The sequence below is a fragment of the Varroa jacobsoni genome, unplaced genomic scaffold (assembly GCF_002532875.2).
Source record: "Varroa jacobsoni isolate VJ856 unplaced genomic scaffold, vjacob_1.0 scaffold_1423, whole genome shotgun sequence".
In the NCBI taxonomy this organism is placed as follows: Eukaryota; Metazoa; Arthropoda; class Arachnida; order Mesostigmata; family Varroidae; genus Varroa; species Varroa jacobsoni.
Window position 1 is genome coordinate 643549 of NW_019214325.1, and position 23503 is coordinate 667051.

Consider the following 23503-nt stretch of genomic DNA (forward strand, 5'->3'; position numbering starts at 1 on the left):
GGAAGTATTTCCTCAATTTCAGTTGTTCATCATCGTTTTAATTAAAATTACCCCCAAACCCCAAGTAGCGAGAAGCTCGTTTGAGATCATAATTTCAAACAATTTCAGGTACACTGAAATCCCGTAGTCGACTCCCGTCGATAAGATGCTCCATAGCAATTTCAGTCTAGAGAAAGTACTAGTTAGAGAAGGAATCTTACGAACTGTTTGTCTTAAAACATTTTTCTGACAAATGTATATCTGATTGTATGTAATACATTGATGAAATTTAAGGAACTCAAATGTATTCAAATTTATATCGAGAATTCCTCGTGCGACATACTTTATATGACAGCTACCAAAACAGCGATAACTTTTTTAAAGTTATCGCTGCGATATTCTTATTTGGTCCTCCTGCTTTTTTGGTTCTTCCCTCGAGTAAGAAATTTCTTACTTATTTCGATTGAGACAAGACGTATGCCTGCTTTCTCAGTATATTTGCGCTAAAGATATTGTAAGTACATTTGCTCTGGCTGCCATCCACGTGCCATCTCTACTTTGAAAAAGCATAATCCCACTATATCAGAAGCAGTGGATTTTTGACAACTATTACAACAAATACATATCTGAAACATTTCGCCTAAATAATATCGGTCCGACAATGAGCCTAAAAGAGTTGGTACCATCTAGTTGGTACCATCTAAGTATTATGATGTTCGGATCAGAATACCTTTGAATACACCGAACCCGTAAGAGGATTAACTACTAAAAAAAAAAGTGATGGGTATTTATCCTTCGTACGTAATGGCAAATGGACATTGAGAATCTATTTACTCCGCCGAGTATGTCGTTGAGCTACAGTAGGTAGCTTACAATTCATCAAGTTATTAACTAGCCCGGCAGCTAAGTAAATACAAACTGCTCCTACCAGCTACTATATGGATGGACTGCATATCCTGGTTTGACGGCAGGGTGCTTTTTATTCCCGCCCCTTATCTATCTCTCCGTGCAAAACACCCGGCGTTCGACCAGACTTCTGCAACGCAGGCCAAAATAGGCCATAATATTCGGCACAAGGAACCACATGTGTCTTACTATGATCAGCTTGCGATATTGTTCAAGCTTAATAAGGTAATCGATCGCCAGTTTTCCATATAGTCGAAACGTAAGCAACGCTAAAGACCACCCTTCGATAACGGATTCAATCGAGAAGATTAACAGTGACTATCGATTTTCAGGAGATAGGTGTCACAACAATAGCGTTAACCGATTGAGCCATGGGCTCAAATGGTAGGAGAGGGCGTGGTGTGGATCCTGTTTCTAGATGGTTTTGGTTTTTGTTGGTATTTTGCCTGATTGCAGCAGCTTTAACTAAGGCCTTCCCAACAACACTTCAAGAGAGTGGAAACTCTGCAAATAAAGGTATACAGACAAGCACGTTATTTAAGTGTCTGTCAAAATGTAATTATTTTATTCTAGGCCAAGCGTCCATGTCTAATCGGTGTTAAATCAGGTGAAGATGATGGCTATCGTTGTTAAAGGCAAAATTACGCATTACGTTAACGTTGATCTGCTACAATCGGAAAACAATTAGACCATCTCTAATAGCGCTGTATATGCAATGCAATACCAAGTGAGGTAGATTTAACAGTTAGAGAAGTATTTGATGCGCGCGTTTATGGAATAGACGTCTTGAATATTTCCTTAAGTTTACCTGGACACATACACCACGGTGTCTCTAAGGATGACAGGCCTTTAAGACAATCCCGCTTCTGTTTGCACAACGTGAAAGCCTGAAGATTGTATTTTGGTTACGCGTCACAGACCCTTCAGACACACGGTCGTTTTTTCTCTTAGTTACTGCACGCCCGAGACCGTGTTTTCGTTGTTTTTTTATGTATGATTTTATATAATATTTCATTAATATTATATTATGTGTTATTTATATTATTTTTGTCATGTTCATCTTCGTTTAACTACGGTGTGTTTAAGCGATTATATTCATGTCAAAATCTTTTCTTTTTCTTTAACTGAAAAGAAGTCATCGATGTATGGCCTGAAGCCAGCGAACGAGTTACCTTATTATACGTCTCTGCTATTGACATAATGAGTCAGTGTCGCTGGCTCCTACTTATTAAGGTGCTAATTGTTAATGATCCTTATAAATCATTTTTACGTATCTGTTTTTACAATGTTATTTTGTGTTTAAGTGTTATATGGCCATAAATGTATATAAAATATCACGTCAAATGGCTGTTTAGTTCAGAATACTGTACTCATTCGAGGAATTCATAGGACCAATTTTCGGAAGCAGATCATACATAAACAATAGCGCCCTGATTATGGGTCCATCCGTAACAGATCATCAATTTTTTAGTCAGCATTTCGACCTTGTGTGTGTAAACAAACTTCTTCGGAAAAGGTTTTATAATCAGAAATCCTTCTAATTTTCAGACGGTGCGGTGGTCGGTGCTCAAAATTCAAATCCTCCAATCGCGAAGTACAATGAAACGGCCGCTTCTTCAAATGCTATTAAGGTAACGTTGCATGAGTTCGTTAACTACTGGTTCTGCAACAACTAAATAAAGGAGACGCTACTGCAAAAGCTGTCTTATTTATTTATCTAAGAGGAAAATGAGTCGTAATTGTAATATCGTGACACTTGTGTGTTCTTCACTTACGATAAGTGGCAAGTTCTTTTAGATGCAGACCATATAGAGTTCGGACGATCGTTCACGATCGCAAATCGCACTGCTGCGTAAGAGCGTCACTAGGTCACTGCGTCTGTCTTTGTTAAAGCGTAATAAATTTGCAAACAGAAGGTATGGACTATAATCGTTTTAAACTCATCAATAGGTCTCAGTACACGTAGCTTCGCAGGAACAATATACTCTTAAGTTTTCTAGCGTATCACGCAAAAATTAAGTAAAATTCCCCGTCCCGACGGTTTCTTTCACTATTAACATGAAGATCACTTACAACACATCTTTTATTCATGATTGGGTAATTGTTTATTAATCAGTAAAGTCTACTCTATAAGGATAGCTCGTATTTGGCAACCCAATGAGGAGAACTTTGTGACCCGCTTTTTTACGATTGTCCAGGCGAGCCCAGTCTCATCATGTTAATGGGATTAAGAGTAATAGAATTATACTGGCATAAACTAACGTACACTACGACGTTAATTGCGTATCCGATAGGAGTCTGATTCCTCGGAGAAGCACATCGGTCTTCCATCATCAGAAGTATCCGAAGCGCCACTAATGGACCAGGATCCGACGGAAACTCTGAATGAGCACCCTACTCGACTTGACTACTATGAAGATATGCAAATCTTAAAAGATCCCGACGAAGATGATACACCTGTTCTGCCAGAACACGGTTAGGAATCACATGTAATTATGGCTTCGTTACGAGTATGGATAGCGTGTAGTATACAGAATCAATGGCACTTACAAAATACCCAACGAAAGATGAATTATATTAAAGAGAGTTAATACCCATTTGTATATGTATTGTGTAAAGTTATCTTTTTTCGGAATTTTAAAATTTTACAACACTTTATTTACACATTTTACAACACGAGTTTCAATATGACTGCTCTACACCTCTTACATACACAACAGTTAATTCTAGCATATTATCATTATATAATCGGCTTCTGTCATGTATTGATTAGCGGTGAATGTAAATGAAGATTACGCAGGAATTTACGACTATCGAGGTTCACCGGATGGTCGATATCGTCGCAAAAGGACATTGACCACGAATATCGAACAGCTTCTCATAAGGTAGACTTGTGTATTAATTATATATTGAAGGAATCAACTGGTAACGTTAGAAGATAAATGTATAATGATTCAAACCGGCATTTATAAAGTCGAATAAGTCAAAAGTTTATTGAACGTACGGCTGATCAAACTGACTAAATGGATCCCATTCTTTGCAGGTCCTCACGCTTGAACAGGGTACGACGTAGCATATCTGATAACTCTTTATCTGAGACGATATCAGCAGGCGAGCGTGCTGAGAGGCTCGTTTCGTTGTTACGTATCCTTCAAGATGCTGATCCTGCTTTTGATGCAAATGATTTCCTTAAGGTACAAAATCAATCGATGCGAATATTCATCCGTTTTGAAGAACACATTGGAATTCTGTCGTGACGTTGCTTAAGAAGTATAGTTAGTTTTTTCTACGTTTCTTGCTCCCTGGTTATATAAGTTAACTAGCATATACTGAGCTATCTGTTCTACGACAGCCGCTAATCGAAAATGTCGGTGTTTTGTTCTGCTTCGCACCTGAGAGCATATCCTATAGAATCCATGTCAAATATATCTATATATATATATATTGTTACTGAAAACTAGCTTACATTATATCTAGACAATCGACTACAATGTGTACGTCTTTTAATCGTTTTACTTTTAAATATTGTCTGTCAAGGAAAGATCCACTCAGAGCCTAATATTCGGGGTTGCCCGTTTAGGGGGGAATAAGTATAGTCAATGAGATGTCATATTCGGTACAAGTTTCAGAGAAGCAGTTAGACAGCGTCGCTGAACTTCCCAGCTAACTGGCTGTTCATAGGACATTTCGCCTAGGATCAGTTTTATGTAGCGCTAATTGTATTAACAGCATGACTAGCGTAGTAAGATAGCCTTTCAATGGCTAAAATCTCTGTCTGAAAGAAGAAAGCAAAGCATATTAAAAGCTAGAAGATAAATTACTTCGAGGGAAAGTATTACCGCGCATCGGTCAGTTAGTACGTGCACTTTTGGCCAGGCTTCAGAGTAGTGCTCCATGGGTTATTGAAGAATGTGGACAAGAGAAGGTTAGCAAACCGCATGCTAGTTTAAAGACATATAGCACGAGGACGCAGTTCCTTTTCGCTTAAGTAACTACCGCTTTTATTGAGTCACTGATGGTATGTAACCGTGATGCTGATGATGCAGTTAGTCTTGTCGTGAGATTTACCAAATGGTACTTTTTCTCTTTTATATATTACAAATACGTTAGGTTCTTCATACGCCATCAGTGAGTGACCAAGACCTCGAATATTTAATCTATTTGTCAAATATTGCGGATCTTACCGGCGCAACCGCCTTGTTTCCACGTCCAGCCGACCGAGATCACGATGTCAGAGAACGCAACTTCGATGCTTCGGAAAAACAGTCGGTCCAGGGTAATCTGGAGACTGCCCGATCATTGCAGTCGACTTGGCCGGAACTTATAGAACTCGCACGAATGCAGCAACAAAGACGAAAAGGACAACAAAAACAGCATTTTCTGCAGCAGTCATCCGAGCCATTCTTCCTTGTGCCGGTCAGTAAGAATATGACAGTCAAACAAAATCTACCAAACCCGATCTTAATTGCATCTTCGATCTCTTAAATGTGACCAACTTCAATACAAGCGAAAACAAAAATGTTGAAATAATTTTAAATGATGTTTTGCCGGTATCCTTACACAATGGAGATAAATATGTCAACAGTGCACCATTACGGGAGCCATTTTTTGTCGTCTAGAGCTATCGAAGCATTTCAACAACCGAACTGCCTCTAGATCTAATTTTAATTTGAAACAACTCCATGTGTGTATCTATATGCTCCAAGAGTCTTTGCGTTGCCCACTTTGAGATGCACGCCTTAACCCTAAACTGTACATAAGATAGAAAAAACTTATGTACATTTAGACTGTACAATTAAATCTAGAAGTAAGTCTTTTTTTCTCAAAATCCTTTAAAAATGTTAAAACAGAAGAATATCCTCATAACAGACCAACACAAAACATTACCTGTGTCTCTGTGTCAAGCAATGTCCCAAGAGTTTCATACTTGCTTAAACCAAATTAATCATATATCTCTTATCCTGCTGCGAGCGTCGTTCACACATAATTTGTCGTATTTTTTGCAGGATTTCATTCTATTAGATGACAGCAGCATTGCATCGAAACGTGAACAGCCCCCGAAGTCAAGCTTGACCTTCTCCCGTCTATTTGCTATCGCTGCCCTGATGGCGCAACAGCAATATGATCCTACAGGGATTGCCATGTGATTTAACAAGCTATACCAGATTTGTGTAGTTCGCTTCCTCCACTCGGTGGTTTTGTACCTTTAACGGGGACCTCGACAGATCCTCCCGTTACTTATTCATGATGGGGTTACACGGCGGCAAATATCTCCACCCATTGGACGCCGATTTGTTTGCCATGCGGCTTTTAACGATTCTAACGGAAATCCTCAGTTTTGTATCACCAGTCAATGTGATGAACGATCGCTTTGGCTCTGGGCACGTCACGATACTAGCGGGTAAATGGGGGAAGAAATAGGTGTCTACATCAGTGAAGTCATAATAGAGCGATGACAAGTGACAGGCTGATGAGGGCATACAACTCTGTTATCTCGCTTCACATAGTACATCGATGACGCGAACATGTTCCGCAATTCATAATTCCAATTATACATTAATATTACTATCATTATAATCATACAATCTTACAGATCCTGCTATAGCATAGACATATACATGGAAAAATAATGATAGAGTACACGTGACGTACGCTAAACTGCCTGAAAACAAAAACCTACCACTAACATCTACGTGCAGACGATATAACACACCAAGAAATATATAATCGGCAACTAATCGATGAGCAGAGCGCCAATGCTGCGCGAGGAAAAGACAAGGTTTGGGGAACGACTGATAACTGTTTAGCCTATGCCTTTTTCCAATCGTCGTCTCGGTATAAGCTTTATATAGGCGAAGAAATCATTAAATATTTGTTCAAGATGAACTGGGAAAAAGTGAGGTGCGGCAAATGATGCTCCAAAACCAGCAAAAGCACAAACGAGGCGGAGAAAGCACTACAGGAAATAAGGTTCTGAAGAATAATATTTGCATCCTAATTACTACCTCATAACTGCTTTTGAGAAGCCTATGAGAAATACTGATGCATGCTTGCGCGGAGGTACTTTTATCTAAAGATGAAATTCGAATATATTCTTCTGAAACCATGGGATATTCTTCAGTAGATTACATTGAAAATAATATGGCAGGATTGGTGGAACTCGTATCGTTGAACGTAAAGAAAAGAGATGGAACTATAAAACGTATAATACTCCATAGGACAAAACGATGTAAAATTAGTTTTGTTAAAAAGCGCTTTCCAGGTAAGAGTATATCTGGCCTGCGAGAAGCTGCGTCGAAAATGAGATCTATCTTTACTATTAATAATTACTGACACGGCGTGACATTTGCATTTCCGGGGGCGCGGAATAGACTTGTAAAGCTCGTTCTGCTGGTAACGGTCAGAAGTCCTCTTCTTGATTTTCTACGTTTTCGTTGTTTTTAAAGCGGTTACAATGGGCGAGTCCTTAACCAGGATTTACTCGTCCCAAATAATAGGAACAATTAGATGAATAGTGATGATTGGTGATAATCACTATGGTAAGTACTTGCTGTGTAATCCAGAACACGCACTTCAATCTCAACTTGTGATAATAGAGTCAGGAGACGGAAACTTAAGGGAAGTTGTTGGAGATTGTTGACGAAGTAGATTTTGCCTCGGGAAAGGTTACTGGTTAACGGAGGGAATCGTCAACGGGTGACAGTTACATAATTGACCGATAGATATATATATGACAGAATATAATAATCGTAATTATCGATGTGTGGGAGTTACAGACAGAAGAAGAAGAAGAAGAAAAAGAAGAAGCTTACTTTAAAGATTTCGTCATTTAATTGAAGTCGTGGGAACAGCTCAAAAACGTACATTTTAAATTTCACTGCGAATAGATTACAGCAGGTATGTCATATACTGGGCCCACAGATACACCCACGCAATTAACAAACAACTACGTCTGGGCATCGTACCACGTCCTCGAAGCGTTCGTGGGTCGTCTAGGTGTCAGCGTAAATGCTCCGCGCTTCCCACACTACCGCGTTTTAAAACGCGGTTTTAATTTTCTCGATACCGATACAGTTGTGGCCATCTGCTCTTATTTACCTCATGTGATATGTAGAAGAAAAGATAATAATATAAATATCACAGCATCTTACGTCTCTTTATCGCCTACCGAAATACTGATGGAGAAATAGTTATTACTTTCTCTAATAGAAAGAAACTACTGGATGTTCAACATTACTTATACCGAAGGCACTCTAAAGTTGTTATGAAATTTTTATCATAAAAAAAAATACACCTTTAGTGATGAACGTCTATAAACGAAATGTTCGACATGGATAATATAGTTAGTTCTGTTTGCAAGAGATAGATTTCTGTCAAAAATCGGTTAGGCCTATGGTCGGTAATAGTAAACTAGAGCGGTTTAGGCCAAAAATACATTTTCCACTCGTTTTAACGGATGCCTACATTTGAATCTTTTGAGAAGTAATTAACCTGTAGATCTGTACTTTTAGCCTGTAGATCTCTCCGAGTTACTTGCAATGATTTTTGCATAGAATATTAATTCGGATAGATATTCGCGTATAAATATTATACAAGAGATAATTACTTCAGAAAAAGTGTATTTTGTCGAGATAATAAAGTGCTTTATTTGAGTTAAAACCGGTTCTGTTTTTAAACTGTGTATAGATTCTAGCATTGAAATTGAATCTACACTTCCGCTGCTGGAGGTGAAGCCTTGGCAGGTTACGCGAGGAATCAACCAGCTCAACATTCTTTTAAAAAGAGCTGTACAATGGATTCCATAGATTTAAAAAAATATTAGTTTGATAAATATCCTTATATAATTTTATGCACATGTATACTGTTTATTTTCTTAGAACGCAGTACCTGTTAAATGGTTCAGACGCGAAACACGATGATCAAAAAGCAATCGTTCAATGGCCGTCTATAGCTAATAACAACTTACTGAAAAGCACTGCGACAGATCCATACAGAGTTATAAATTTTTTGAAGATTCTGTTAAATGGAACTTTCATCGAATTAATCACTAAGTTGATAAGCAATGCAAGTTAATACGCTTCGGTTCACCTATTAGTGCAGCTTTTCCCATATATTTAGCCCTGAATCTGCATTTTTCAAGCTGATTTCTTTCAAAATACACCGCGTAGCAGTTATTTACATTCTATTTATAGCTATGTTACTGTAGAATATTTGATGTGACACTGGCATAATATAACCCTAGTTCTTCTGGATATAAGACGAGCGCCGCGAACGCCACAGCAGTCATGTCTTGCCTGTCTAACATCACTAGCAAAAATAGGACTATTCGTATTTCTGTCCTTCGCTGACGAGCATAGGTTAAATGCAGCGGCCCATACTGTCGACGAGGTTTTTCAAATAGGTATTAAACTGTACACAACCTGTTGTCTCTTTATAAAATATATATTTTTCTCAATTTAAATAGTATATCGCGGCGGCAACGTCAGAGTATCAGACGTGACAAGCAGAAGTGACGTGTTACACGTTATTATTATTACGGTTATATATTTGGTATCAAGCATTACACCGTATGTTATATTAAAAATAGGCAATCGTTCGAATGCTCCTCCAATCTAGACGCTGGAGAAACGCAATTAAGCTGCTTCAAGGCGACCCTCGTTTACCAAACATTTTTTTAGACTCGTTTGCATTTTTCTATCTAAAATGATTAGGTGAATTCGTTATCGGTAAACCTGCTAGTAACCACAAAGGACTGCATCAATTCAAAGGTCACGCAGAAATAAAAGCAATGTCTAGGCTTCCTGGGAGTCCCGGGCACGACAAAAAGCCAATTATGGGAGGCGTCAAGTATTTTCAAGAACCGCTTATAATGTGGAGATGTTACCTATGTTTTGTTGAGATTTTAACTCAATTGTGTGCTCGCCGCAAAGTCTAAGCTAACTTACTTGAGGTTATAGTAACTTTGCCTTCGCGGCAACAGATGAGTGGTGTTCGCCTTATCCATCCAGTCGCCATAAACACATTCAATCAAATACTGAAAGGAAAAATCGAACAGAATGCGATCCTTGTAGTAGATCTCACCGTAGACTGAGTTCTGTATACGTGAAGTTCTCTGATGAAATCCTTTCTAGGAAAATTTGGTACTATGTTTGTTATGCAGCTTTCAGCTTTAGCGGAGTGTCTGGTAAACACGAAGTCGACTGCAAAACTTTGTTCTACTCCGATGATGCTCAGGTAAGTGCAAAACCTTATTATTAATTAGCGCCTTATTTACAAGGCCTATGGCATTGGCTAGCAGGTTCTCACGAGTCAAATATTATAGGCGAACTTCACCGGATACGAACGTTAGACAACAAGTTGCCCCGCCTGATAGGCAGTTTCTAGCTATTCAAATATCGCCAACTATAAACGGCAATTAGGAGCATATCGTATTAGTTCCACACATCTGTACTCGTACTCGCAATATTAAAAAGCCATTTTCAGAAGCGAGTGCATGTGCGAGGAAGATACGCCTCGATGCTCGCGGCAAAAATATGTAAATGGGTGAAGAGATAGATATTTATATGACTTTAGCTTCGTGTGACATAACTACAATGTAGCTCCGTAGCGCAATTAGAGAATCGGTATATTTGCTTCATTCTAATCTAGTCAAAGTCTGGCTCTTTCGCGAATCCCCCTCGGGTCTCCGACACAATTACAAACAATTCAATTAATATGTTTCAGCTCGACTTTCGTTCTTGGCTTGTTTCAAATATGGTCCTCCTCTCTCAGTGACGATCCATGGCGTGCTTTTGACAATTGTTTTCGAGTTTGAAATTTGGCGGCATAACAAGATCAGCGCTTTTTTCGAAGAATAAATACACAATATAGCGTATATAATATTGACTTGGTAAATAGATATAAAGCAACAATGTAGAATTCAACGTTTTAGTCGTTGGCTAATAACAGCTAACGGTAAATGTCGTTCACAACTAACATAATTATACTATTTCTCGTTAATTAGTCGTTTATACGATTTACCCATAAGGCAGGAAAGGGTTCGTCAGTGAAATTGTCGTTCGAACTCCACAGCACTGTACATGCCACACGTCGCCTACCCCATCTGTGTAGGTGTGCTCACAAAAACTCGCTGAATTTAATAGTTAGGAAACCCCCCGAAAATCACTATATTTCTTGGCCTATTGGCGCAAATACTGCCGTACGACTGTGAAGCACGTGCGCGATTCGAGAAGCACTTAGGTGGCGCCCCAGTTGTTGTGAAGCTGCTACTTGTTTGGCTCAGCATGCGCCACCGTTCACATCGAGATGACTTTTATATAAGGGATACATCGACATGCATGAAATAAGCCAAAGAGGACATTCCTACAATTTCTTTGTGTGAAACGTAATATATTTGCAAACGAGCGCATTTTAGCGGGTGTCGAGTGGTGGCTGCCAATGTAATCGTGAAAATCACAAAGATCCACTTGCCTGGAAGAGTGACATAGCAGAAATAATGGGTGGACAAAATTAGCTTAGAATTTATCCAACTTCTGTTGTTTGTTATGTAGCTGAACAAAATTACGGGTCGCTCATTTTCAAGGAAGACAGACGAACACACGATTTTTATAAGCAGGGCAATTTTCTTCCCGCGCAATTTAAATTAATATGTCGACGGGTGAATGATAAATGGATATTTTTGGTTAGATGCTAGGTCATGTGTGGGTGGCATGATATGACTGATACAGGACATCGTATAGGCATTCTTTTTAATAGATACGGATTAAGACGCCAATACACCAATAGCAAAGAAATACTAAGCTGAGCGATGACCTTACTCCGATGTGCTGATGCCCGCAAGTCCGATTCGAGGCAAGCTGAGTTTAGTGGCTAAAAATCCAGTAACAAATACATCTTCCATGCTAATTAAGGCTGTACGAAAAACTTCTTTGAACATTTGTCCGATGACATTGCCGGTAATCACATACAGGCTGCCTTAGAACAGGAACAAAACAAACACACCCCACAGGCATTTCATTGTATTCATTGTCTATTATATGGTACAATGCACCAGTGTGTTGGCGTAATTTTGACCTACGTACAACGCGCTGTCAGGAACGCGAGGCCTAGGTTAATTGCTATCATATAATCTTGCTATGCTAATTGTAGCCAATTCAGTAGGAAGCGAAGCAAAAGTTGCAGTGCGACCGACGCACGTTTGCCCCTAAAAGAAGCCTCTATCTTAAAATTAGGCTTACCAATAAGGGCAACGTTGAGACAACTGTAGGAGACTTACCGCCAAGATAGTTAGGAAATACATCGTCGGGATATTCCTCCTTGGACACATACCATTTGCTAGATTTATCACGAATTGGCCCCTGCAAATAAATATCGCAAGACAGAATGAAAAGATGTAGTGCGAAGCTGGCAGCTTCTCGAAACACGCACTTACTCGCTCGAAAACAAGGACCTTAAAGCATTATATTCAACGAGTACGCTTCGATGCTAACGATGACCGCACAAAATCGCAGAATACGCTAAGGCGGAGGCTCAAAAAATCCAGACATAAGCCATCGTGCGCAGGTTCCTATCGGAACAAATATCCCTCTAAATAACTATGGTAGAAAAAAATTCACAGAGATTTGCCTCGAAGCGTTTCCACAGAGAGTTTTTTGCCTTGGAAGTACTGCAACTGAAGCCTATTTTTAAACTGAGCACCATATATTTTAAATTTATCATCATTTTGTATTAATTTGTTGTATTTTAGCTCGGGAATTTCGTTTGATGAAAATGGCAGGATCTTTTATTGCTTCGAGATGAAGTCCCTTTGCGCCCTCCGTATTCTTACGTAAATTTTTAATTACGACGGACGAGCAATCTAATAATTTTTTTGATCCTATAGCTTCATATACCATATAGCCTTTCGTTCTTTCCGTGTCAAACAGCATCGACTCTACTTTTTTTTCTGTCATGTAAATTATATCTCTTTGCGGAAATCGGAACGTTGGCTAAATTACTAACCTTTTCGAAATGTCCCAGCCCCGCAGCAAATGGGATCCCCATCGACCCAAGTGTATCAATATTTTTACGTAGCTGCAGTACATTAATCATCATGTCATCGTCTGCTTTCACCTGTGTAATTCACATACGCAGTAGAAATGATGCATAGATTATTGAATAGAAAAAGAATCAATTTAATGTTCGGCGCGCCGACTAAAGGCCGACTCGTGATCAGGCTCGTGGCCTTATAGTTGCTATCGACAGACCAAACTTAAGTTCATTTCAACGTCTAGTCTATTTTACTAATGCTAATAACCGAAATAGAAACAGCATGTCTTATAGCTACGTGGACAATGAGGATGGTGCAGTGTTCACATACAGCGTAAACGTTGTATAAGGTTAGGTTAGGTTCTTTGGAAATCTAGCTATGAGTTAACGCCGAGAGGACAAGTTGAATCACCAATTCGCGACGAACGAAATTCTAAAGACAATACCGAAAAACCGCAGAAATACACTGACGAAAGTCTCGGAAGAGACCGAACACGGATTTTCAAAGTTTTTTTTCAAAATTTTTTTTTTCAAAGGCCATTTGAGGGCTGGAAGGACTGTGCTAAAGGGCCTCAATTTTAGGAAAGGTGCATAGCGCATTTGGAAAGCAACCGGGATTATTTTGACATTTTTCCACAGCTGAAGAGACGTAGAGGTATGAATTTAACGAGAGAACAACAGCGCAATCGTCCAAGTATCATTTTCATCACAGCCTTTTTTTTAGAATTTCAACACTAGTTTTGATTCCTTTTGAAGAAAGAAAGCATTTCTCTATTTTTTTTCTCTTCATTTTTAGCGAAAATTGTTACTCTAGTTTTAAAGGTTGAAATTTTATTTTTGAGGTGGGGCACTTCGTACTTTTCTTGCATCTATGCTAATGTTCGATTCCAATTAAAGCAATGTGTGTTCATTGTGGAACCTTTGTTTCAACAAGATTCTGCAGCAACACCCACGCTAAACCTCAAGCAAAACATCTACGGTTAATAAAAATTCGCTTTTCCAAAAGGATTGTTTCATTCTTTTGCCATTACCCGCTTTTTAAGCCACCATACTTTGTCAGCAACTTCTACCCTCTCATTTTTCTCGGAGCTAACCGTTTACCTGGTATAGTTTATCTGCGGCTATACACAGTCGATTCCTTTTGCAACATTTAAGCATCATGTAGGGATACACACGATATTGAGGTTGAACTTTTTCCCAGTAGCAACCTCTCATATCTAGTATTATTTATGTGTAATATGACCAGTCGTAGATCATGTGGTGCGGCCCAGTTATCGATTCGGTAGACCTAACACAGTATGAACATCGGCCGGCAAAAAAATGAAGGTTAACGTATTCACTCTAAAGCTTTGGCAATGACTCACTAGATAAATGTTCGGTTGGCAGGTAAAACTTTTCCGTCTGTATTTATATAGTGCGTTCGTAAATATAATGGATTCTAAAAGCTTACGAGATACGTCGGGCGACAGTTCGCAGCCCATCTAAGCATCATTATGGACTTGATGGTCGCATTACGGTACGTATCATCAAAGGCATATTGCAAAATATCACCATACTTCCTGGACTCGAGCTTGATTTTTTCCTGGAATGAACTGCAAAAAAAGACACGAAAAGGCTCCTTTAGCTGAGTCATACGGGATTAGCATGACTTAAGGTATACCATAACAAACTAACGAAATGTATCATATTGGATCATGAATTAACACATGTACTTGGTAAAATAGGTTTACGGAGCTATTAGCGTAATACTAAAACAGTAACGAACCTTGAACTAATACAACGAAAAACGCTTGTCATAAAAATAAACCTGTCCTAAAACGACACTTTGCCAATAATAAAAAAATAGATTATGCTCGTTTCAGAAAGCATCCTACATAATGTTAATCTGCCGTCAAACATATTAGCATATAAAAATCGTACAGGCACGTATACAGGCTTTTGACGTAGTGCAATGGGCAATTGATAATCTATATAAGAGGTCACAGAAATAAGATAATGAGCATGAAGTACTTGTTAACGGTTTCTTTTATTGATAACTATCCTTAGCCTATTTATTGAAGGACACATGCAGTTTAAGGAGTTTCCAAAATACACGACTGCTAGCCATAGTACTTTTTACTATTTCATGTAAATAGTATTTTTCTATAATAGTTCTATTACGCTAATAACTTCACGAACCTGTTTTTGCCACTTCCGAGAAGAAAGACGGTTTTACCCCTTCCTGAGATTGTTCGTACCTCGCTTGCCCATGTGCTTCTCACAGCTTCACGCTGGTTGATGTTTTCCACCGCAGATGCCACCACGAATAGAAATCGTAGATTCTCGCAAGAACCGATAGGTCGAATAGTTTCCACATAATCATAAGTATACCTGCGTCGTCCAAAAGCCCAGTACAGCATGGTGAACACAACGAAATCAATTTTAAAAATAACAGATAAAATCGTGCGTTTAGCTGGTGGAAAAGAAAAACACGATAGGAAAATAGCGATTACGCAACTAACTTACGTGTCCACTTCCAACTTAGACAGGAAAACAGCCTATTAGATAGGCCAGCCTGATCTGGCTGGTTGACGCGCATCTCCTAATCTAATCCCCCCTAATGTAATCACAAGCAACATTCAACATGCTGCCACGCTGGCTCAAGTTTTAGCGTTGGCAAAAACTACTATTAGATAAATGAATCAGGGAAACAAAGAATGAAAAATGAGATATCTAGCTGCTTGTATTGTCGTTATGACGTTTCGCAGATCTGTTGGCAGAAGCCTGAAGGAGTTCAACAAGACCCACTCCGGTTAGGCTATACTTGTACGTACAGTTACTCCTTGATGCTATACCTTGATGAATGCTATACCTAAAAATAGGTTACTCTGAGGACTTGTTCCCGTAAGTGTACTGGGTGAAAGTGTTGAAGTGCCCTGTGAAATAATCATACCACCATGCTGCATAGTACACTAAATATTGGAGGTAGTCGAGAACAAACAAGCCTGCGAGCTGTTGTTTGTCGTAACGGTCGCGTGTTCCGCTGTTTTTTATGCTATTAGAGGAAGTAAGCTACTTGTACAACAGGATAGTGAATTTGTGTTGCGAATCAACCTCCGGGAACAAAAACTATCCTAAGTCATCCCGTATCGACAGTATACCACGTCTTAAATGGATATGGCTGCAGAAGAATTAAAAACAAATTTACACACAGCGTAGCAGAAAATCCATGATACAAAAAAAAAAAAAAAAGAGAATGTAGAATCCAAGGTTAACACAAGCCTACGATGTCACGGAGTATTGACAAAGACCCCCGCGCACCTTATAAGACAGACGTCCCCTGCGGCCGATATAACTAAAAGGCTTCACCAGATTGCTTGCTACGGAATTCTGTAACGAATGAAGCAACACACATATTCGATCTTTCTCTGAAAAAAAAAATATATATATATGCCCAACGCAGAACCGCGGAAATGATTGTGCACGATGTAGATGTATTTGTTGTAGGTAGTAGCAAATTTTCGAGTTTGGGATATGAAGTTGGTGTTCTGACTGTGATGTTCAATGCAGGAAACGTTATACTACCATACTTCGTTCATAGATGTGTCACTGAATGTTTATCTGTATATTATAGAACTGCCACACAAGTGTGGAAAGCCAAAGCGGAAAACGATACTGAAGACTGTACATTTATTTTTACAATATGACTAATGCAAGATCTGTCTTGAGTATACGAGTAGATCCTGTTTTTATAGCCACGTATGATCGTCAAACAGCCTAGACTCGAATCCGTCGGATTACTCTGTATGGAACTCTACTAAACGAGAGCTTAACAGGTTTCGGCACGACAACGTCGCCTTGCTCACTCATGCTATCAACAAAATATAAACATTTATATAAAGAAAATATCTAAAATGAGGCTGTGAGTTGTTTGCTCAAGCTGTAGTCGTAGTCGTAATGAGTAAATATAGCAGTGACACTTTTCTAACATATGTAAAAAATTTCCGTGAAATATATATATATATATATATATATAGATAGATGTTTAGATACGGTCTTAGAAGCAAGCATAAGAAAAATACCTGATTTATATATATACGTCTACTCAGCGATTAAGCACATCGTGAGGGCCGAGTGCACATCATCGCTTAGGTGAACCAATATAGATAACAATAGGTAGGCATAACGCTAGCGAGGTTGTGGTGCCGTTTAGGTTAACTTTCACAGTTTAAAGCGGTTTACGACTATTGCGTAACCTTACATATTTCAATATGTTAGGTACATGTTCGTATGTCCCTCTTTTCATCTGCCTATAAGATTTTAATTACAACACGACGTGAAGTTCCTTAATCTTGCTTAAACCCTAGGATCCCTTTCAATAAAAGATCTGCCACCTACCCTGGTCAAATCGACGATTCAAAATAGGTCCTTAACACATGTTGAGAACAAACTATGCATAACCGTTACATTGCAGTTACTTATTGACATAATGGAGAACAGCCATATTCTTACCTTTGTGAAGTGTTAAACCACGCTCGGCGGGAGAAATCGGCCGAAACTTTTCTTTGTATTTCGAAACTGGTATCCTTAAAAAACTCCACATACCCTTTTAGTTGGTGACTTGTTAACGCGGAATATATGGTCACCTGTAACGTACGCGGAAAGCTAACTATTTCTTATTTTTACATAAATACGGGTTTTTAAAATACTTCACATAAGTTGTACATGAATGAACAGTTCCATGATTAACGCAATGGCCATTTAACTCCGCTTAAAAGGAGGCTCATCCTTCTCTTGTCGTATACCAAAGTCGACGCAACACCAACAAAAGTATCGCTTGTTAGCTATTTGTTTAGTATGAGATTGTCATCATATATAGCTCAAGTCAACATATGCGAGCGCGATGATGAAGTTTATTGCTATTATATAAGGTTATTGTGCCGTTTATGTTAGCTTTCACAGTTTAAAGCAGGCCTTGTTTACGATTATTGCGTGATCTTACATATTTGAGCATGTTAGGTATGTTCTACTTCATTTGCCGATCCGATTTGAATTACAAGACGACGTAAATCCGTCATAAATTTATTAAACATGGCCGACCATCATCGTGAAGTCTCTTAATCTTCCTTAAGATGTAAGATCCCTTTCAATAAAAGATTATGGTTCTGTGTCCCACCTACTCCGGTCAAATTCAACGATTCAAAGGAAGTTTTTAACGCACGTCGAGTGACGGCATAGCCTAATTTTTTTATTTGTTCGATTTCAAAAAAAATATTTAATTTTTTATGATTATTGGCGTTATTACAAAAATTGAAAAAAAAACCTATTGAATTCAGCTGGCCGTCGATAAGAATAATCTACCCTATCGACCATTCACACAGGACACTTATTTAGTATTGGCTTATTCTGCGTTATCTTGCACAATACATATAGTTGTAAATAAATTGCCCACATTGCGCTGCAAAAAAGGTCGCTATGCTTAAACCTATCTTCATCAGGCAACGTATGCTCAATGGCTGAGAAAGAAAACAGCACCAACTTACCTGTGGAGAACTTCGAACAAGCACGAGACATAGTACGACAAATAACAAGAAGAAGAAGAAGAAGACGATTCTAAAGCGTGATCGCCGGAACTGCGCCGTGGGCAGTGTATCAGTAAGCAGGTTGCCTCCTAAAGGAACTTTGCGGTAGACGAAAATGCTCATTCTTTTCTTGCTGGAACACCTTGAATAACGAATTTAAGGCATGGATATTTAGAATTGCACTCGCTCGTAAGTTATGCAATCGCACAGGGTTTACCGCAACACAGAAGAGTTTGCTGTGTTTACAATGGACGCGGTGTTGTTATTACCTCATCAGTTAACAAACAGCACAGATTTAAAACCGTTTTTGTTTAGCACAATTGAAGTCTACTACCCGAAAAGCAAGCATTTCGGCATTCCCGTAGCTTATCTTGCAAAACTTTGCCCATCAACGAGACTATATTTAAATGAACCTGTCTCGTTGGGAGGAAAATTTCGAATAGGTGTGCCGAGAGCGTGTTTAGCCACGTTTGAAAAAAAAAACACCTAAATTAAGTTCTGAGCCGGCAACAAAATTGAATAGAGCTTGAAGAACTACCAGCGCGCCTCTTCAAGTCAACGAAACATTTGTACGAGGTTCGGCCACACCAATGTCGTAATAACCTTTCTATCATGATTTTAGATTCGCCACTATTTATTTGCTCGTACAACTTTCCAAAGCGTGAAAAGCGTTAACGAACCAGATAGCTAGCGTCAATGTCAGTATCTATTCCCAATCGATTCATATTAGGACATTCACGGTAGCGCACAGCGGATCAGCTTTGCAAGCCTGAGATAAGTCACTCCGTCGAGCAAATTAATAAATTATTGTTTACTACCTTGAAGAGTTATAGTGAAGTTACACAGTGAAGTTCCCTTGGTAATCGGTCGAGGTCGAAAAAGATCGACGTAAACTATCAAGTTCCTGCATAGTGAACGCATAGAAAACGATATTCGTCAACGCGGCAACCAATAACAGCTATTCTATCGATTTTCGAATTACTGAATGTCAAAATTGCGTCATTACGTTGCAGTGATTAATACTCTAACAAACATCGTCTACTTTAGCGGAACAATACTGTTAGCTCTAATGCAACAATGAGAGAGATAGAGAGAGAGGGAGAGTCGCTATTACGTTTGGGCATGGCGCAAACGCTGCTACCGTGTAGACTTTATATGTTTATCTTGTGCATAGTGTAAGGAAAAAATGAGCTTGACAGCTCAGATCTCGCATACATTTTTAGCCAACAACTGTATTATAAACAGTCGGTAAAAAGCTTAATCTTGTAAAAAAATTCACAAACGGACATATCGGTTCATACTTTTTGCAATAAGACATCTGTGATTGTGTCAAATTTGTTCATAATAGCGCAGCCTGAGCTGGTATCTATAGTACCTTTGGACCAAATTATTGCAAATCATGATGTGAGCTTGTCACGTCACCTGTCCGCAGTTTTGATGAAAATAGGCATTTTTCCATAAATTTAAGGGTATCAGTGGACAAAGTATTACTACGGAAACAGTGTTCTGTACACCTAAATGTTACCTTATGAATATAGCCTTTGAAGACTCACCCTTCAAAGGGCCATATAAGAGTTGATAACGATAGCTCGTATCCGTTCGGTGGCTAATGATCCTAAGTCACAACCTCGAAGTAATGTCGAGGAAACGCAAAACAGTATTAAATTTAATTTCAGTGTACAAATAGTTGGGGAGTTCAACTGCTATCCAGCTGCATTCGTTGTCAGCATTCAAATGTACGTCCAACCCCGCTGCCTTCCGCCACGTCAGAGCCTTGCTGAGTGTTTCAGAATTGGTAAAAACTAGTATTTTGTCGGAGAGTGCATCATTCGTTACGTTTCTTTGCGTCCCATTTCAATAAGCTTGCTTTTATTCTTTTTTGATTTTCTTTTAGAGTTTCTATTGGTCTTCAAGGCGTGTTTCACTGAACAACCCTTAATTCTGGTCCTTTTCCGACGGTAGTTCGGCGTGGCACGTGATTTTTTTGGTTAGAACAATGTTACGTCGTTCAGTTAGACAACAACCGAACTGTTTAGGGCCCCTTGATCGTACTCTTAAATTAGGCGTAGATCGAAAAGCTTGAGTCGGATATGGCATAAATTTCTATGTCTAAAAAAAAAAAAAAAAAAAAAGCTATTATTAAATAAAATGAATTTAGTGTCTAAGTGAGTGAGGTTGAGATTTACCCAAACGGGCAGTTTAGCTATATGTAAAGTATCGAAACATCCACTTGATTACTGCGTTCGTGAGTCATTCGTAGAGTGGCCTATTTACAGTTTAATTTGAGAGCATATGTTGCAACAGCTACGTGTTGTTATCGCAGCAAAAACTAAAAAAATTCGTTGAAATCTCTTGGCGCTATGCTTTATAAAATTTTCGATTCGAATCTACCAGTGCTGTTACTGGCACAGTAACAAATAGTCGTGACGCACGAAAATTACATTGCTCTAATACGATTTCATAGATCTGATAGAGTTTCGAGACACCCGAACGGCTGTCCGGAGCGTTTGTGGTTGTGCATCCTCAAATCGACCGCGTATCCTAATCTGACATTGGTCAGGAAAACCCACTAGGTGTACCTTTGCGTTTTTCAGTATAGTTCAGCGATAAGGTTTGTGTTGAATAACACTACACAATGTGTCGAATCGAGAAGTTTTGACAAAAACGACCAGCAGTCAGACATGTCGTTCGTACTTGAAAATCATCCATGTCCGCCATCAAAACACTAAGCAGCAGAGTGACACTTTCTACCTTGCTTTCAGAAAAACCTACACTTAATAGAGGTCGGCAAACGGCAAATAAAAAATGAACAATATTAATTGGAAAACATGGTTTGTAAGCAAGCTTTGCTGCATTGATTGATTTAAAGTAAGATGATGATACTATATTATTAGCGTTGCTTCGAGCTAGGCAGTCAGTTGACCGAAAAAAATGACGTACTCTGGCTTTTAAACATCGTGTTGCAAAAATAAACAGAACTATTGCGTTGCCTTGGAAAATCGAACATAGCTCGGTTACCATCGGTCTCGTTTCGATGGGGCCACGGGTCAGAAATACAAGATTGCAATGATCTTTGCCTAGTACTTTCCGTGTTCGGTGTAACCTGCACACAGGCATAGATTTTACTCTGAGATGCATGAATTTTAACCATTGTACATTAATCTTTGGCAACCTCGACAGCGTGCCATAAACTAAGCTTTCTTAAACTGTTCGTTTTTTGGCGATCATTGGGGTGATATTACTCTCTCGAGTACCTACTTCCGACAGGCCAATCAATAGACAATGAAAATCCTATCAACGACGCGTTCGTCACACTCAAAGCGACACTGCATATACGCCAAGGGTAATTAGAGTCTTAGAGAGCTTAATATTATTTGTTATTGATAAATGTCTCCGTTTTTCCTATTCAAATCCAACATAGCTACACCCCTTCTCTTAGCATGCGAGTATGCAGATAGGTCACTCGGAATGTCGACAGCGTCTTCAGAGTACTTACACCGTGTACAAGTTACGCTGCAAGGTTTATGCCGTCCTGCATACAAGTTACTCGAAGTCTGTGATTGCAGTTTGAGCAAGCTCATCTAGAAGATAAAAAAAAATATATATAAATAGCACATTGTTAAGGCGCGGCCCCGTAGTACATTGAGCTAAGCTACGGATTTCCGTCACGACTGCTATATCATGATGAGGTTGTACAACGAACGAAGAACATTTGTTCCGCTCTTCAAGAGTCGTCAGTGCAGATGGTCTACACCTCTGTATACAAATACGACCATTAATCAGCTGATTCCAGAACTCCTGATTGTGTTACCAAACAACCCGATCTAAGTGTATCGGTTCGGCTTCTTAACGGGAGCATCACATTGCAAGGAAAATTTTTCCATCGATGGGTCGAGCCTTCAAAAACCGCTTAAAAGGAATGTCAAACTATGCCTCGTAATAGCCTTAGCGTTCAGATAGTTTCTATAGCATTTTGATTGGTGAAATCAGGTACACTGACATTATGTAAGATGATAACTACCAGGGACGGGAACAAAAGTTTGCCTTCGGTTTGACTGGAATTAGGCTACTCTGGCCGACAGAGAACTGATTAACAATAAGATGGTCATGACTCCTAATTGTGGTTTTTTTCCGGCTATCACCAACTGTTTTTTAAAAAATACTATTCAATCTATTCGATGCATAGAGCCACAGGTTTACCTTGGCTCTATACCTTGGCAGGTATACCTTGTACGTCCTTAGGTCAGACTTTATTCTTAAAAGAAAATATTTGGTCAAAATCATTTTCGGGAATTGAATAGTGCTTTAGAGAAACGGATAATACATGCGCAGAAGCTTGCCATTTTATGGTACTAATAACGAGATACGAATTTAATAATATTTAATTTAGTACATGATTTGATCCAGTGGAACTTTCAACGGGACCGAGGACCCGTGGTTCCAGCTAAAGCCCCAATGGTCGCCGTTTCAATTTGTTCACGTAATAAGGCTGACTCTTTTTGTTTTTATGAACATTACTTGAATATTGACTGATAAGTTTCGGCTTGTCTTCGAAATTACCTGTGAGCGATTACTGTGTAGTTGCGTAGTCTCTTTATAGACCAAGTCCACTGACGATTTTCGCAACGCAGTATGTTTTATAGGCACCGCCTAGTCCCACTGCAACGAAAGCAGATCGGTAGAAGCCCAGGACAAGGGTACGTGCTTATTACTTTAGTTTTCTTTTTAGTTCATAGGCAAAATAGTGGGCACAGAATCAACATAACCTGGTACAAACACTAACACGTGCTTTTCATACATCAGCATACTACGCATCTACCCATGTCCTTATTAATTTCGAGATATCCGCATTAATACGTACGTGTGTGTGTGTGTGTGTGTGTGTGTGTGTGTGTGTGTGTGTGTGTGTGTGTCTGTGTGTCTGTGTGTGTGTGTCTGTGTGTGTGTGTGTGTGTGTGTGGAGAACAAATTCAAAACCTCATTCCTGTTTAGGATAGTAGGAAAAATTGAAGGTACGAAGGACTTTCCTT

At 39.1% G+C, this 23503-nt stretch overlaps 2 protein-coding genes and 1 long non-coding RNA gene across 11 annotated transcripts in view; 1 reads left to right on the forward strand and 2 right to left on the reverse strand.

Annotated features, from left to right (window-relative positions):
- LOC111269888 (uncharacterized) overlaps positions 1-1879 on the reverse strand; it is an 11177-nt gene extending 9298 nt beyond the window's left edge. Inside the window, exon 1 of the long non-coding RNA XR_015314721.1 lies at positions 1694-1879. This is a non-coding gene — a long non-coding RNA (uncharacterized LOC111269888). The remainder of the gene's footprint in view (positions 1-1693) is intronic.
- LOC111269892 (uncharacterized) overlaps positions 1-8544 on the forward strand; it is a 10215-nt gene extending 1671 nt beyond the window's left edge. For 3 of the 4 annotated variants that reach the window (XM_022849799.2, XM_022849797.2, XM_022849798.2), the window contains 7 exons: positions 1218-1401; positions 2434-2516; positions 3180-3360; positions 3659-3770; positions 3929-4079; positions 4996-5301; positions 5892-8544. In XM_022849799.2, coding sequence (XP_022705534.1) covers positions 1257-1401; positions 2434-2516; positions 3180-3360; positions 3659-3770; positions 3929-4079; positions 4996-5301; positions 5892-6032 — 1119 coding nt within the window. In that variant the 5' untranslated portion in view covers positions 1218-1256 and the 3' untranslated portion in view covers positions 6033-8544. The remainder of the gene's footprint in view (positions 1-1217; positions 1402-2433; positions 2517-3179; positions 3361-3658; positions 3771-3928; positions 4080-4995; positions 5302-5891) is intronic. The other variant, XM_086972279.1, reaches the window with a different exon arrangement.
- On the reverse strand, positions 8503-19545 carry LOC111269891 (beta-1,3-galactosyltransferase 5). 6 transcript variants are annotated; one of them, XR_015314719.1, is made up of 11 exons: positions 19292-19545; positions 18435-18615; positions 17404-17537; positions 15091-15282; positions 14363-14504; positions 12886-12996; positions 12161-12242; positions 11703-11859; positions 11252-11355; positions 9831-9919; positions 8503-8670 (listed from the first exon to the last, which is right to left on the reverse strand). XR_015314719.1 is itself a non-coding variant. In XM_086972278.1 (10 exons), the coding sequence occupies exons 2-10, from the start codon at positions 18594-18596 to the stop codon at positions 8661-8663; spliced, it is 1026 nt and encodes a 341-aa protein (XP_086828404.1). In that variant the 5' UTR covers positions 18597-18615; positions 19292-19545; the 3' UTR covers positions 8503-8660. The 6 variants fall into 6 exon arrangements, 3 of the variants coding, with proteins under 3 accessions (XP_086828404.1, XP_086828403.1, XP_022705531.1); XM_086972278.1 differs by lacking the exon at positions 11703-11859; XR_015314718.1 differs by lacking the exon at positions 8503-8670 and having other exon boundaries at positions 9825-9919; positions 10906-11355.
- Between the last annotated feature and the right edge of the window lie 3958 nt (positions 19546-23503).

Excerpts from the sequence above, each read along its gene's own strand:
- LOC111269891 (XM_086972277.1), bottom strand. The coding sequence starts at position 18,596 with ATGAGCATTTTCGTCTACCGCAAAGTTCCTTTAGGAGGCAACCTGCTT. Across the intron at positions 17,538-18,434 it reads TTGTTCGAAGTTCTCCACAG|GTGACCATATATTCCGCGTT; the intron begins GTAAGTTGGTGC and ends CGTACGTTACAG. Across the intron at positions 12,243-12,885 it reads GGCTGGGACATTTCGAAAAG|GGGCCAATTCGTGATAAATC; the intron begins GTTAGTAATTTA and ends ATTTATTTGCAG.